This window comes from Xyrauchen texanus, chromosome 16 (genome assembly GCF_025860055.1).
Source record: "Xyrauchen texanus isolate HMW12.3.18 chromosome 16, RBS_HiC_50CHRs, whole genome shotgun sequence".
In the NCBI taxonomy this organism is placed as follows: Eukaryota; Metazoa; Chordata; class Actinopteri; order Cypriniformes; family Catostomidae; genus Xyrauchen; species Xyrauchen texanus.
In genome coordinates, this window is record NC_068291.1 from 21,363,990 (window position 1) to 21,381,351 (window position 17,362).

Sequence of the window (17,362 nt, forward strand, 5' to 3'; positions counted from 1 at the left end):
TTTGGGTGAACTAGTGCTTTAAGGGCTCTTGTCTGATCTGGATGAACTTGTCAATAAGAAGAGAGGTTTGGAAACATTTCTAGTAATTACTACAGTGAAAACATGAAAATGTCCCACAAGGACATTTTATATAATGCTGAAATATAATGCCTTCTTTTGCTATTTCTATAGCTTTTAAAGTCCTGTGTGGATTCTTATTTCAGTGTAGTTCCAGTTTTCAGTGTCGTAAGTATTTAGATCATTAGTTCTGTACCGCCGCTCTCTAAATGCTGAGTACACAACCTACGTAGGGCACCAACCCTGATTGTGGAACACTCGCTGTGTCTGAAACCGCCCCCTATCCACTATATAGTGCACTATTTTGAGTTTTCACTATTTTGTAGGAGTGTCTTAATTCTGAGTGAGCCACTCATTCCCTAATTTTGTTCACTCATTCTTACCCACAATGCACTCTTATTTAAAGTGTACATTTCAAGTACACTCGATACAGGCTAATACAGGCTAATTTCCCACAATCCACCACGGGGAAGATGTACGAGCTGGGAGTTTACTGCTTCCTTCACTCCTGAAATGTGTTATTTCATGCTGAATGTAGTAAATTACTTTTTGACAAATCATTACTGGATTAAAATAACATTTCAACATATGGAGAGGAAAAACATACAGATACATTTTAAAATGTACTCTTTATTTGATCAAATGTGTTTAATCTTTATATTAACACACAGTATATATTAAAAATGACAAACAGAATGATTTAATAAGAATAACAAATAAGGCCCAAATATTTTTAAATATTACATGTGCACCAGCCTCAGAGCTTCTACACTCTCATCCGAATTCACTCATTTTGTTCATTTACTGCTGAGATGTTGTGCACTAACTGCCATTTACTATATAGGAAATAGTGAATGAGTGAACAATTGCAGACACAGCCACTCTCGTTGCGACGATTGCCTTGTGCACATCACACGCTCACGCCCTGTGCACCTCGCTGTGCACGCGCAGAAATACTGTCTGTTCGCCCTCCAGTTGTCAATCACGTGAATGTTAGTGATTTACGCTCAACTTGGATGTTTATATGGATTTATACAGTTCATCCGCCTGAAGTAGTTGCGATAGTTTCCAGTACCCCCGCTAGGGCGCGGAGTAATGCATAAATACTGCTTATGACATGTGGGACAAAGCACACTGATATATTGCTGCACTAATTTAAAAATGTAATTTAAAAAACTGATGTAATAAGAGCCCAGTTACAGAATCCCCCTGAAAATTACACAGAAAAGCCCGCATTAGAATTAGAGCCAAAATTTACCTCAGCATATTGCCAGATGTTGGAGCTGTGACTAATCTTGAAATATCAGCTTCTCTTGGTGTTAAATGAATGCATTGCATGACGAAACTATTATCTTTTTCACTGTGTGGAGCGAAGAAAGTGTTTCACTTTGAAAAGTTTGATGCTGCTGCACTGATGACTTGGGTGACAGTCTTATCATTCAAGTGGGAGCGTCTCATCACGCTCAGCTGTGAACTTCCGTGCTCGTAAATGTCCCATTCAATAATCTCTCAATAAATTACACATGAATTCAAATAAAACCCAGTAATGTAACAACAGTAATGCCACAAATTGTAAAAAATGCATTAGAAATGTACTTGTGTGAGAGTAACTGTCACTGTTTCGTGTCACCCGCACCATGTTTCGTGTCACCCGCACCATGTTTCGCGTCATCTGCACCATGTTTCGCGTCGTCTGCACCGTTTTTCGTGTTCTCCGCCCCGTATTTTCTGTTTCACCCGTCGCTAGTCACTTTCCATTTCACAATCCCTTGTTGTCCGCCCGTGTTTTCTGTTTTACCGTTCACGCTCCCTGTCATGTCTTCCTTGTTGTCCGCCCATGTTTCACTGTCTCTGTGAAAACTACACTTCCCTTCTTCCCGTCGTTTCCGGCCCTGTCTGCGTGTTATTGTCCGCACCTGTCTGTCATTTTGTCATTACAGTGTCTCTTTATTTAAACCTCGCTGTTTTCCCTTCCCGTTGTCGTGCGTTAACGTTCCGTGTCTCCTCTGATGTCTGTAGCCTCGACCGTCCCTGAGCCAGCGCCTGTAGCCTCGACCGTCCCTGAGCCAGCGCCTGTAGCCTCGACCGTCCCTGAGCCAGCGCCTGTAGCCTCGACCGTCCCTGAGCCAGCGCCAGTAGCCGTGACCGTCCAAGAGCCAGCGCCAGTGGTCGTGCCCGTCCTAGAGCCAGTGCCTCTCGAGCCTCCTAGGACTCTCCTCTTGAGCCGTCCAGGGCTCCGCCTCTCAAGCCTCTCGAGCCTTCCAGGGCTCCTCCTCCCGAGCCTCTTAGGGCTCCGCCTCTCCAGTCTCTCGAGTCTTCCAGGGCTCCCCCTTCCGAGCCTCCTAGAGCTCTGCCTCTCAAGTCTCCCGAGCCTCCCAGGGCTCCGCCCCTTGAGTCTTCCAGGGCTCCTCCTCTCGAGCCTCCCAGGGCTCCGCCTCTCAAGCCTCTCGAGCCTTCCAGGGCTCTGCCTCTCAAGCCTACCAGGGCTCCGCCTCTCGAGCCTCCCAGGGCTCTGCCTCTCAAGTCTCTCGAGCCTCCCAGGGCTCCGCCTCTCGAGCCTCCCAGGACTCCGCCTCTCGAACCTCCCAGGGCTCCGCCTCTCGAGCCTCTCGAGCCACCCAGTGCTCCGCCTTCGGAGCCTCCTTCGGCTCCGCCTCCGGAGCCTTCTTCGCCCTCGCCTCCTTCGGCTCTGCCTCCTGAACCTCCCTCGGTTCCACCTCCAGAACCTCCTTCAGTTCCACCTCCCGAGCCTCTCCCGGCTCCGCCTCTTAAGCCTCCTACAGCTCTGCCTCTTAAGCCTCCTACGGCTCCGCCTCCCCGTCCCTGAGCCAGCGCCAGTAGCCGTGACCGTTCAAGAGCCAGCGCCAGTGGTCGTGCCCGTCCTAGAGCCAGCGCCTCTCGAGCCTCCTAGGACTCTCCTCTTGAGCCGTCCAGGGCTCCGCCTCTCAAGCCTCTCGAGCCTTCCAGGGCTCCTCCTCCCGAGCCTCCTAGGGCTCCGCCTCTCCAGTCTCTCGAGTCTTCCAGGGCTCCGGCTCTCAAGCCTACCAGGGCTCCGCCTCTCGAGCCTCCCAGGGCTCTGCCTCTCAAGTCTCTCGAGCCTCCCAGGGCTCCGCCTCTCGAGCCTCCCAGGACTCCGCCTCTCGAGCCTCCCAGGTCTCCGCCTCTCGAGCCTCTCGAGCCACCCAGTGCTCCGCCTTCGGAGCCTCCTTCGGCTCCGCCTCCAGAGCCTTCTTTGCCCTCGCCTCCTTCGGCTCCGCCTCCAGAACCTCCTTCAGTTCCACCTCCCGAGCCTCTCCCGGCTCCGCCTCTTAAGCCTCCTACGGCTCCGCCTCCCGAGCCTCCTACGGCTCCACCTCCCGAGCCTCCTACGGCTCTGCTCCCAGAGACTCCAGAGCCTTCCAGGTCTCCGCCTCTGAAACCTCCTATGGCGCCACCTTCTTCGCCCTCGCCTCCTTCGGCTCCGCCTCCTGAACCTCCCTCGGTTCCACCTCCAGAACCTCCTTCAGTTCCACTTCCTGATCCTCCCTCGGCTCTGCCTCCGGAGTCTCCCGAGCCTCTCCCGGCTCCGCCCCAGAGCCTTCCAGGTCTCCGCCTCTTAAGTCTCCTACGGCGCCACCTTCCTCGGCCCCGCCTCCTGAGCCTTCCTTGGCTCAGCCTCCAGAGCCTCCCACGGCTCCGCCTCCTGGGCCTCCTGAGCCATCCTCGGCTCCGCCTTCCTCAACCCCGTCTCCTAGGCCTTCCTCGGCTCTGCCTCCTGAGGTACCCTTTGCTGGGCCTCCTGAACTTCCCTTGGCTCCGCCTTCAGAGCCTTCTTCACCCTCGCCACCTTCGGCTCCGCCTCCTGAACCTCCCTCGGTTCCGCCTCCGGAGTGTCCTTCTGCTCCACCTCCTGAGCCCCCCTCGGCTCCGCCTCCAGTGGCTCCCCCAGCTCCGCCTTCTGAGCCTTCTACGCCGTCGCCTCCCTTGGCTCCGCCCAACACTTTTCCGCCTCCTGACCCACCCAAGGCCTTACCGCCTGAGTCTGCCATGGCCCTGCCTACGCCTCCTTTGGCGCCGCCTCCCAAGTCTTCTACGGCTCCGCCTCCGAAGTCCTCCTTGGCTTCGCCTCACACGGCTCTGCCAGCCTCTGTCCTGCGGCCACCTCCCAGGTCTCCAGTACCGGCCCCTGCCCAGAGACCAGCTCCCAGGCCACCCAAACCAGCTCCTGCCCCATGGCCCGCTCCCAGACCTCCTAATCTGAACCTGGTACTCACCTCGTGGCCAGCTCCCGAGCCCCCCCCCGGCCTATCCCCACATTGTGGCCGCCTTCCAGGCCTCCTGAACCTGCCCCTGCCCGGTTGAAGCCCCCCAGGCCGCCGGACCCGGTCCCCTTCGCACACCCCCATGGACTGCTTGCCTGCCCTCTCGGCCTCCCTGGTCTGCCTGTCTACCCTCTCGACCTCCCTGGTCTGCCTTCCTCCCGTTGACTGCCTAATTGGCCCCTTGGCCTGTCTCAGCACCCCTTGCACCCCCGCGAACTGTCTTTGTGCCCCTTGTTTGTCCCCTGGTCTGTCTGTTTACCCCCCAGTCTACCCCCTCTCTCCTGGGTTCTTCATTCCTTTTTATTGTTTCTTTTGTTCATTTTAAGACCGTCTGGAATCCGGTCTTTTTGAGGGGGGATTATGTCACGGTTTCGTGTCACCCGCACCATGTTTCGTGTCACCTGCACTGTGTTTCGCGTCATCTGCACCATGTTTCGCGTCGTCTGCACCGTGTTTCGTGTTCTCCGCCCCGTGTTTTCTGTTTCACCCGTCACTAGTCACTTTCCATGTCACGCTCCCTTGTTGTCCGCCTGTGTTTTCTGTTTTACCGTTCACGCTCCCTGTCATGTCTTCCTTGTTGTCCACCCGTGTTTCACTGTCTCTGTGAAAACTACACTTCCATTCTTCCCGTCGTTTCCGGCCCTGTCTGCATGTTATTGTCCGCACCTGTCTGTCATTTTGTCATTACCGTGTCTCTTTATTTAAACCCCGCTGTTTTCCCTTCCCGTTGTCGTGCGTTAACGTTCCGTGTCTCCTCTGATGTCTGGTAAAACGCTCTCTGTTCGTGTTCCCTGTCATTCTGTCTACTCGTTCGTGGTTACCCAGCTATCTGTCAGTCCGTCCGAGATTACCCTGCTGTTCTCGCGCCCCTGCCTGTTTGACTTGTTCGAGGATTTCCTCTGCATTCTCTAGTGTTTAGTTCACCCTTTTTCCCATCGTGGATTTTTGCTTTGTTCCAGTGTTTTGTTTCTTTGTGTTTTTATTAATAAAGCCGCGCTTGGATCCACACCCCCGTCTGCATTCTCCTGTTTCCACACCACATCATTACAGTAACCCACTTTTAATCCTTCTCTAAAAGTACATTTTCCCCCCAAAAGTTACTAAAATAAATGTAACGGAGTAAATGTAATGCACTACTACCCACCTCTGCTCAGACAACATGACATATATAAACCGCCAAGGTGGAATTCAGGAGACGTCATCCTCAAACTGTATTGAGGATTTGCGAAATATTCGGCAAAGCAGAAATCAATCTATTTGCCTTAGTGGAGAATGCCCACTGTCCCCTCTGGTACACGAAGTCCCAAGCCCCACTGGGAGCAAGCGCAAAGGCACACAAATGGCCGGCGAAATCCAGGAGACGCCTCTACATGCTAAAATGGAAGGTGTTCACTGATTGGTGTCTCTCACATGGCAAAGACCCAGTAAACTGCCGCATACAGGAAATTTTCATATTTCATCAAGAGTGATTAGACGCAGGACTCAACTCGTCAACGTTTAAAGTGTATGTGGCAACTGTATCTGCGTATCACGCACATGAAGCCGGCGCCTCTATGGAAATGTATGATTAAATCATGCTTGCCTATAAAGGAGCAAGGCGGTTAAACCCACCTCGGCTGGCTACAGTCCCAACTTGGGACTTAACTTTAGTCCTAAAAGCTGTCATAGGGCCCCCCTTCGAACCTTTGTACTTTGTTGATTTGCGGATGCTCTCTGTTAAGACCGCAAGAAAAGACTTTCTCACTGGATCGTTGATGCGATTGCCCTGGCTTATGAGTCGCAGAGTAAGGCTTACCTAGTTGGTGTTAAAGCACACTCAACTAGAGGCATGGCCTCCTCAAGGGCATGGACAAATGGTGTGTCCTTACAGGACATATGTTTTTTAGCAGGATGGTCCTCTCAAAACACATTTGCAAGGTTTTAAAACCTAGACGTAACGTCTCTCTCTTCACAAGTGCTCTCGGTTTAGAGCGCTTGCTATCCATTGGCCAAATATATATACTTATGCTCCTCCCTTTTTGGACGAGCTCCCCATCTTTTACACAACCACCTGCATTAGGCTGTTGTAATTTACCATAAGTCACAAGAACTTACAATATAAATAAACTCCCTTCCCGACTTGGTTCGTGAAGGAGTTAATTCATACTATATAACAATAGTTCATACATTCGTCCTTAGAATGCAATTATTGTAGAGAGGTTTCAACTAGGTAGTGTAAGAAGGCACTCCCCATATGCATTAATAAACACAAAACTTTTGTCTCAGGGAACCACGGTTACATATGTAACCAATAAGTTTTTCTTTGCTCTTCACTTGTGCTTCCATATTTTGCAAGTAGAGTTTCATGCAAAACAGGGTGGGGTTTAGTGTCCCCATTGGTCCACTCATTCTACATTGACAGCTCTAATCTAGCCAATCAATCAAAGTGGGGAGTTGACATCACTCAAGTGCCACTCTGGCTTACTGCTCAAAAGTGAACAGGTGAAAACTGTTAAGACAGTCTAGAAAACATCAATGCAGTTCAAGGTTTGTCTCATTTTCTCTCATTTAATCTAAGAGCAGTTCGTTTCAAATGCTCTAAATTGAAATAACTATTTTAAAAGTGAAAGCCCTGATTACAGCACTTTGGTGAAAAGCCAGGTTTTAAAACACTTTTTAGCTGGTCAGGCTGGGCGACCAGCTAAAACCATCCAACCAGCTTAGGCTGGTTTTAGCTTGTCTTTACAGCAGGGAGCGTTCTATCTAAAATAAATAAATAAAAAAAAGACATCTGGCTCTGTTGTTTGATGTTCCAGGCATCAATCAGTCAGCTGTTTTAATCTTAACTAAGTTTCTTAACTGGGCTACATCATAAGAAATACCTGTTTGTGTCATAAAACCATAGATATTTAATGTTACAAACACCAGGCACTGTTGCATGCTGTCTAGAAGCTAGTGCCTGTATGAAACATGAATCACAAGTCCAAATGATCATCTGAAGAGCACATATCATGTATTAATACCTTAAATTTACAAATTACCTGCTATGGCAAGAATTGGTCTTCAAATTGTTTGTTATTGTAAAGATAATTTTCAATAAGGTAGTTATTAATTTCAAAGATATTTTTTGTTTTTTCCCTGTTGTGTGAATGTTATGGCAGGCCCTTAATGATATAATTTTAAGTTCAGACAATAATAATTGATGCAGTGTTTATTGCAATCTTTTTCAGATGTTTCACATGTACTGCCCATCAACCCAAAGCATTTGACTCACCTGCTCCCAAACTGACTTTCCAGCTCCAATACAGTATAATAATACAGTGTAATAATACAGCCATTATCTTCCTCTGATGTTATGTCAGACTTCGTTTTAGGAACATGTCCTTGTGTTTACATAAAAGTAAAATAAATAATTGACTAAATAATCATCAATGTCTTCTTTTAGTTCACCCTAAAATTTACATTTTTCTATAATTTACACAGTCTCACATCATTCAAAATCTGCGTGACTTTTTTGTGAATAAAATAAATTGTAAAAGTTTACACAGCTCTTTTTCTTTTCTTTTTTTTTTTTGCTCACAATTAAAGTAAATGGGGACTAAGGCTGTCAGTCCCTAACATTCTGCCTTACATCTCCTTTTGTGTTTAACAGAAGTAAATCATATGAAATTTGAACATGAGATTAGATTAGTTTCAACTGTATCATTGTGTGGAGTACAAGTAAAGAGCCATTGAAATACAGTTGCATCCAAATAGAAGTGCAAATAGCAATATGTATTTAAACTATGGTGCAAGTGTTGAGAATGGCAGGTAACTATTACAATGGAAAAATATAGCTGCAAGCAGCGATGACGGACCCAAGCACCATGGGTCCATTTCTACCCGTTGGCTTTCGGAAAACAATGCAAGGTATTCGTACATGTATTCAGCATATGCTATTAAACAATTTTGAAGCAGTTTTGGTAAATAAAAGAGGACTATTTTAAAGTCTATTTTAAGAGCCACACTTCCTGCTGCCAAGTAGTGGTGCTATGACCTTGACCCAAAATAGTCACATCCAATTGATTAGCCTCAAAGACTAAATATAAATCACACATTGCACACAGAAGTTATGAGACACTTCCTGTTTCCCAGTTTCACCATTAATTGAATGCCTTGCTATGGCAACACTGTTCGATATATTAAAAATCTGTTTGCAATTTAGCATCTTCAGTGTCTTGGCATAATATTTTTTAAATGTGGAGTATTTAAAATTTCAGAGACTGCAATATTTAAAAAAAATCCAAAATGACCAACTTAAGACAAAGTTGTCCAGCTTAATGAGAAATACATTTGCACCAATTTAGGTGACTGTAGGTAAAAATGGGGGGGTGCTACAGAGTCCGTCTTACACACCCATTTTAAACCTGTTGACTGTCACTGGCCAACAGGTGGGCCTTTGAGTGTGGCTATAAAACAAATGCTTTGTTTTATGTAAAAATCTTCATCAATGTTCACAAACTTATCAGAGAGATAAGTGGTAAACGTGTTCCACCTGTGTGCTACACCGATCTTGTGTTCCAAGGAGGAGCGGCGGGAGTATTTAAGGAGAGGAGACAGCGGCAGATGGAGAAAGATGTACTGAGCTGTGTATGTGCGCGTCTGTGTCACAGTGACTGCTGAAAAGCAAGGCTGTTGCATGTTGTTGAATGTGTTTGTTTATTGTGTCAAAAGCACGTTTATGTTTTGATGTGCACTGTAAAGTGTGGCATTAAAGTCTCACGTGGATTGTTCACCCGGCTCCCGCTTCCTCCTTCATAGGAAAGGCTTAGTTCTGCCATATATATATATATATATATATATATATATATATATATATATATATATATATTGTTTTTTTTTGCCTACTGATTCATTTAACATTTTTGCTATAGTTTAATATAATTATTTATTGAAAAAATATGTAGATCTGAAGATTATATTGTAATGAAGTCATTTACAATTTTGATTATGTTATTTTGTTGCAATAATGTGGCAATAGGTCTCAATTTCTTTTTTGTTACATTTTTCTGTCTGTTCTGTCAAAATAAATGAAGTACATTAACTTTGATTCTGCATTTGTTATTGAAACGCACAACTGTTTAAATAGCCTTTATATTATGTTGGGCAAATAAGGACATAAATTAGGTTAGACTACTGAATAATTATTAAAAGCAACAATTACCAACTGGTTACCAACAAACAACTATTTTTCCTTGATGTTGCCACAACGTCGTCATGATGGACTGGCACCATTCCGATGTTACGTTGTGGCTACGAATCCAGGAATTTCACTTTTCACAATCAGTTACATTGCCACGATGAAAGTTTGGTCATCAAATTATGGTGAAGTTCCTATAACAAAAAAAATTTGGTCTGATCTGGGCTCATACTTATTTGATCCTGCCAATACTAGGCTACATATTCTTTTAGCATGAAAGACATAATTATTTACTATAATAATTCCACAAACAGACCCTTTGAAAATATTGTCAATTTCATTATCCTGCAAGCCTAATTTTTTATTCATAAAGAAAAGTTTGCAAGCTGCCTTTCTTTCCCCCATTTTATTGTTGAATTAAGATCTCATCATCCCTCAGTTTTGTTAAAAAAAGGCTTTTGAAATATTTTAAAAAATATTTTAAAGGAAGATGCTAGATGCTTTCCTTTTATATACTGTACATTTATGTATATATATTAATCATCTGTTTCTCTGTCTTGTCCTTAATTCCTTAAATCCTTTTTTAAATTATTTTATTATTTATATATTTTGTAATTTTTTTATGTCCGTGCTTATGTTTGTTGAATATTCTCCTGTATCCTAATTTGGTTTAATAACTGTTTTATTTGTATGTATATCTGTTATTATTGATCCTGAAGTTGAAAAAACTCTCATTAAAAAAAAAAAAAAATGTATGGTGCCTTTAGGAAATGCAAGAAACGTTAAACGTTAAAATAGACGTACAATAAATCTGTAAACTAAAAACACAAATGAGGATTCAATAATTAGGCCTGTTGCCATTTTTGCATTGTCTGATATTTAAATCTGGTATATGGCCATATGGGGTTCACATACTTTTTCCTACCTACACTGTGAATATTTGAACAATGTGTTTAATATGTACAAGAACAATACAATAATTTGTGTGTTATTAGTTAAACAGATTGTCGTAGATTGTATTTGTTCATTATTGTAACGTAGATGAAGATCAAACCAGATTTTAAGACAAATTTATACATATATGCAGGTAATTCCAAAGGGTTCACATACTTTGTCTTGCCACTTTATTAACCTGGCATCAGTTTATAAATACTAGTCAAAACCGTTGCAATGTAGTTTCAAATACAACTTCTGGGGGTGTTGACAGTATATTTGACATCTTTTCCCCCTCTGTCTGTCAAAATACATCTCTATTTTTTCCTCATTTGGAAAGTCATGGAAACGTAATAGTGGATATTTGTTTTGCTGTTAGAACACATGCAAAAATTATTTTTGCTGTGGTGTCCCATTCACCACTATAGAAGCCACACTACCATTTACATCTGCATTCCAAATGGGGAAATATGAGAAAGCCAATTCTATTTAAATTCCAACTCATTAACTGAAATTAAGCCAATTCTTAAATTAAATTTTCCCCAACCAATGTATTTATGTATAATTTCTCTCTGTCTGCATGTGTTGTTCATATGGATACAGAGGAACCCCCTGACCCGTAACATCTGTCTGGGCGAGTCTTCGGTTATTGAAGATGGTTTTGACAGTGATGGTTCAGCTTTGGAGTGGGCAGGGGGTGGAGGTGGTGGTGGGGGAGCCACTCACATCTATCGGGTAAGTGCTGGGTTTCACGATAACACTGTGACTTATGCTTTAACGATCATCTTAACTAATGTTGCTCGTTATTTTATGATGGAGTAACACCTGTTTCCCAAACCAGGACTTAGATTGCTTATTATAAAGGTGAACTTAAGTGCTTCGTTACGGGAGCTGTCCAGTCTAAAGGTGCTGGTCACTTTGGCCAGTATGTTCAGGTGGTTGTCTTCTCAAAATGAAAATAAGATGGAAATACTGACAAACATGGAAGTTGTTTGTTACCTTGTTGAGGCACTGAATTTTATTACCTAACTATTACAGAATTTAATTAAATAACTAATTATGGCTTTGGTAAGACAGAGTTTTAGATATATTGATGCACAATTATAGAGATGAATGAAAGTGATGCAATAAATGCATGTAACGTGAATGTTCGATCTGTGAATCGTAAGGAGCTCTCACGTAGCCTAAAGTTTTGTTACATTGGCTGGAAACTCTTCAAAGAAGGCTAATATAATGTTATACTGTATTAAGTGTCTGGTAATTTAGACCTTTCATGGCGCCTTCGCAGACTGCGGAGACTGCCTATTGATTTCAGAAAAAAATTTTAAACACGTTTTTATCCTCTGAAATAGTTTACAATGGCTTTCCAATTATCAAAATATATTAATAAAATTTATTAAATGTCCCATTTTGTTTGATAACCTGTGAAAGATGCAAGAAATATACATTTAAGTTGCACTTAATGGACTTAGCAGTTCAAAGCACTTGTTAATTTACGAACGTTTTTACGAATTACTCAGGTTATGATGCTAATGTACTGCTAATGTTCTACTTAGTGCTTTAGGAAACCCAGCCAAGATCTTTGTTTTTTTCTCTGTTGTCTTTTCTCAAACACTTATTTAATCACCTCCATCACAGTCTTGTGAGTCCTCTTAAGGAGAGCCATGTGAATGGCAGTCCATCTGATAGTGCCTGTCTTGACGAGCATTTTTGAGACATCCTGAAATCATTTAGAGTTGTTCAAACTGAAACACAGATGGAAGCGAGGGCTTGACTAGAAAGATAATTTTTTTTTTTTATCTTTGGGGGAAGATGGAGAATGGGGAACCAGTTCCTTTGCTGATTGCAGCTGGAGGGGGAGGGAAGGCCTACCTGGAGGACCCTGAAAGCAGCCTGGACCAGATTTTCCTGGAACAGTATGAGAATGACACTGCAGCCTCTGGTGTCAATGGCAAATCGGGAGCAGCAGGTCTCTTTCAAGCATTTATCACTCCAATATGTGTTTAGAAATATTCTAGAAATGATCACTTTCTACCAATGACAAAGAAGCTAGTGTTTGAATTTTTTTGGCACACCATATGACACCAAAGTGGTGAAAAAGGCAAAACCCAGCTCTAGACCATTTTTCCTGGTCAAGCAAAGTCGCTTGTATGTTTCAACTTAAACATAGTATCAAATATTATGTCTCTGATAAAATCTGATAAATGTCTCTGATAAAATCTGTTGAACTTAAGATTTTTAAAGATAAACATTTTTGAATATTATAAGTGAGAAAAGAAAAGAAATCATAGCCCTTACATTCACTATTATGTTCATTCACAATGATGTACCAGGTCACATATTGTTAAGCAAAGAGTAAGATCAAATTCAATTTCAGCCCAAAAGATTTAATTTGACCTTACTCTTTGCTTAACAATATGTGACCTGGTACATCATTGTGAATCACTTTGACCTAGAAACACATTTTGAGCTTTATGCATTAAAGCAGGGGTTTAATGGCTTGCGAGCCACAAGTGGCTCTTTGTTATAAATCAATTGGCTCGCCGGGTGTCTCACAATTTACCAACAAATGATCTAAAGCTTTCTAGAAATAATTTTCCTGCAGAAAGTGTGGGTGCGATTGCAAAGCTTGAAGTCAATGACAGTGTTTTGATTTCCTTTCTCCATAATTTTCCATACAGCCTACTCCTGGTGAACAAGGTTTGAAATGAACACCGCCAAATGTGTATTTTTCATGCGGAGTATTTTGCTGATTTACCAGCCACTGTGGAAAGTGACCTGTAAGACTTCTCGGAGTGATATATTACAAAAAATTAGACACAAAGACGTGCGTTTGATGAAACGTGATTATATTTTGAACTCTGCTATTCATGAGTGCAATGAAAACACTTCTCCAAGACACGCATATGCATAGAGTTCTGGTCCTCGTTTCCCAATAACTATTGATCTTAGCGGTTAAGAGCATTTTCTATGAGCAGTTTTACGAACGTTCGTTATTTTTATGTGCGCCCAGGGTATGAAATATCACCCGCCACACTCCAAATGCAACGAGGTTCAATACAGTTCACAAGCTCCTTGTTCAAATGCAGGTATTTCATGTGTGAGTAATTTTGCTCCTCTACCCGCAAAAGGTGGGCGACCTGTGAGACGTCTCGGAGTGACACATGACAAGAAATACTGTAAGTCAAAAAGACACTTGCTTGAAGAAACTTTATTATATATGAACAGACAAATTAAAGCCATCAATGTTTGTGTCTGATTCGCTGTTTGTTCAGAGGAGTGCAACAGGAACCTGTCTCGTCGAACAAGTGCATGTAATGAATTTTCATTTTTTTCTCAGTTTCATTTGACTGAAAATGTTTTGCAAAAATAATGTCATCTATAAGAATGCTGCAAATGATCTCCGATCATCTCGTGAGGTGCTGTGAGTTTAGTTTGCTTTATTTCCATGGAGAAGTTTGCTCTTACACATTGGGAATGCAACTCTGCAGATTCAGTAATATGTATCATTGTATTAAAGAAACAAATACAAAAGTGATTAAATCATAAAGTAATATAAGACATGTTCTATTTTATTTTCTTTAGGCAGCATTAACTGTATTACCAAAATGCAATACAAACACATTCGATAAGAACACATTTGGCAGCATTATTTTGGGAACACAAGGGAATTTATTAGGCTTATTTATTATGATGATTATTATAATTATCTTTACATTTATAATTGTCTTTAGTTCTTAAGTTGTTGGCTATTAGTCATTTTTCACCTGGTGCTGTTGAGGATGTTTGCGTGATAGCAAATGGTGCCATTGGAGACAGTAAATGTTTGGATTTGGGGTGGTTATATAAAATATTTTTTTAATCACTTTGTTATTTTAATTGCTTTTTTTGTTTCGTTTAAAGTGCAGTTTGAATTTAGAAGTGTCTTTTGTTTAAGTTTTTATGTTTCAATAAATTAATTACATTTCAATGCTAAATCAATAAAGCAAGAATATTCACTGACCCTTGGCAGGGGGGTTGACCATATAATCGGATATTGTGATATTTTAAAGGCAATTATCGTTAAAATATTTTTTACGTATCGCCCAGCCCAAAAAGCAAGTAACATTTTTCATGAACGAAGTCATTTTATGGAGACCCACACAAACACGTGTACTCAATTCCACATTGCAACATGTTACCTATTTTCGCATATTTGCTTGTTTTTGTGTTTTTAAGTAGTCTATGGGCAATATGAACTTTTTGTTTTATTGAAAAACGTTGTTTTTGAAAATAGTAAATTATTAGTTTGTGCTATGGCTCTTTCAAAAAAATGCATCAACCAAAAATTTAAGAATTGGCTCCTTTGTGAAAAAAGGTTCCTGACACATGCCTTAAAGTAAAAGTATTATATCTCAGGAAATGTTTGGAGAAGAAACCTAATCATATAATTTAAAGTCTAGAACTTCTACTACCTTTTTACTTTAATGCATAAAGTTCAAAATATGTTTCTTGGTGGAAGTTACTAATGGAACAGGTCACATATATATATATATATATATATATATATTTGTATGAAACCTGGACCCATTTAAAGGCATGTTCTTTCAATCTGCAATATACAAGCACAAGGCCAGTGGTTGGTTATCGTGATTTGAAATTGAAATTGTTTTCTTTGAATGCAAACAATTAAACTGTTGTGTAGGTTTGTATGAAGGTCAACATTTTTCCCCCCAAATTGCAGCTAATGCCACATTTCTGTATGTTTTTTTTTGGGCTGCTTAATTGCATTAGCTACCAACCAGGTTTTCACAAAAATAAGAGCTTGCTGCTTTCTCAGTTCAACCATCAGGATCACATTATCTTGTGACAATCCTCTAAGTTATGAAGGTTGTTTTGTGGGTTAGACATCTGGGAGATGCTTTATATGCTAAGTAGCCATATGAAAGCAGTTCTGAGCTCTCAGTTTTAAAGACAAATACAATATAACCACCAATTATAATTACTCTTCAAACTTGCTGAATATTTCTTCCTCAAACCAAAGTTTTGTAAGAATTGTAAATGAACATCTTTAGACACATCAGTAATGTGCTTGTTTGTATTTTTGTGTGAGTGTTTAGGAGGCGGAGGTGGATGGAGCGACGACTCCTATCTCCCTTGGGCAGGGAAATCTCTGGTTGAAGGAGGACAGGGAGGCTCATCCTGTCCTCAAGCTCTGTCTAAGCTCGGATGGGCTACATTTGGGGGGTTTGGAGGGGGAGGGGGCGCTTGCACTGCCGGAGGGGGTGGTGGAGGATACAGAGGTGAATGGGATATTATAAGCACTTGGACAGACAGCCCCAAAATTATTTGGATATTTAAGGGGAACTTATGAGTTTCTATGCATTATACAGTATATATAAAAAAAATCTAACCAAATTGTTTTTATTTTAATTAAACAAAGCACAAAAACTCTTATCAAGCAACACATTTTGCTCTAAGCATCAAATAATAAATCAATAGATATAATTTTCAAACTTAAAACAGAATGTACAGTAAATTGTCACTTTCTCATTCTGTCACAGATGACTTTCTTTCTTCTGAACATGAACAAAGAATTTTAGAAGAATATTTCTGCTTTTTATGTCCTCACAATGGAAGTGAATGGGTACCAAAATGTTTAAGCTCCACAAAGACATAAAGGCAGCATAAAAATAATCCAAATGAATCCACTTGTTAAATCTATATCTTCAGAAGAGATATGATTGATATTGAAGTCCTTTTTTACTATCAATTTCCACTTTCACATTCTTCTTTTTTTGGTTTTGGATATTTGCATTCTTCATGCATATCGCCACCTACTGTGGAGGGAGGAGAATTTATGATAAAAACGGACTTAAATATGGATCTGTTTCTCACACACGCTTTTCATATCGCTTCTGAAGATATGGTGTCTTACGGATTACCTTTGTACTGCCTGTATGTGCATTTTGGTGCTTTAAGATTTTTGTACCCAATAACTTGCATTGTATGGACCTACAGAACTGAAATATTCTTCTAAAAATCTTCAAGTGTATTAGGCAGGAGAAAGTCATACACATCTGGGATAGCATGAGGCTGAGTTAAAAATGGAATCTTAATATTTCATATCACATCTGACCAGGTGGTGATGCACCCCTTTTTGATGGGATCACAGCAGATGGACAAGATGGAATCTCTTTTGTCCACCCAATGGGAAAGATATTTTTACAACCACTGGCAGGTGTGTCTTTACTTTATCTCAGCTGTCTAAGTCTCTAATACTTATGTGGGTACTGTTATAACACTGATATAAAATGTCCTTGCACTTTTCTTTTAATCAACATCAAGATTAAAATGTACATGTACGGAATACAGGTAAGTGTATATTTTAGGTGCTATGACGGGTCAACATTTCTCTTAAAGTCACTCGAAAATGTCTCAGTCACCATTCACTTTCATTGGATCTTTTCTCCATACACTGAAAGTGAATGGTGAAAGAGGATCACATTCTGCCTAACATCTCCTTTTGTTTTTCGTGAAGAAAGAATGTCACAAGGGTTTTGAACAACATGAGGTTGAGTAAACGATGACAGATATTAAGACTTTAAGTTCTCCACTATTTTTAATACCTTTTGTCTTTACTATTATTTTAAATGGTCATGATTGTTAAAAGTGCCAATATTACATATACAGTAGTTTCATATTGTCATAAAAACTGCATGCATAATAATTAGAAAATAATTAGCAAAACACCTTTTATAATAGTTATAGATGGATTTTAGTATGTCAAATCACAGGGCGTCAACTTCCAAAAAGTACTTAATGTCAACTACCCATGCACAGAATTGCAATGGCACAAACATGCATGTTGTTACTCTAGAATCAATTCTACAAAAGGTTTAAAATACTTTTTATTTTATTTAATACACAATAC

The 17,362-nt window shown here is 41.3% G+C and overlaps 1 protein-coding gene across 1 annotated transcript in view; it reads left to right on the forward strand.

Annotated features, from left to right (window-relative positions):
* LOC127657279 (tyrosine-protein kinase receptor-like) overlaps positions 1-17,362 on the forward strand; it is a 102,336-nt gene that overhangs the window by 60,360 nt on the left and 24,614 nt on the right. The window contains exons 14-17 of the mRNA XM_052146006.1: positions 11,053-11,184; positions 12,262-12,418; positions 15,549-15,731; positions 16,571-16,669. Of these exons, the coding sequence (XP_052001966.1) occupies positions 11,053-11,184; positions 12,262-12,418; positions 15,549-15,731; positions 16,571-16,669 (571 nt within the window). The remainder of the gene's footprint in view (positions 1-11,052; positions 11,185-12,261; positions 12,419-15,548; positions 15,732-16,570; positions 16,670-17,362) is intronic.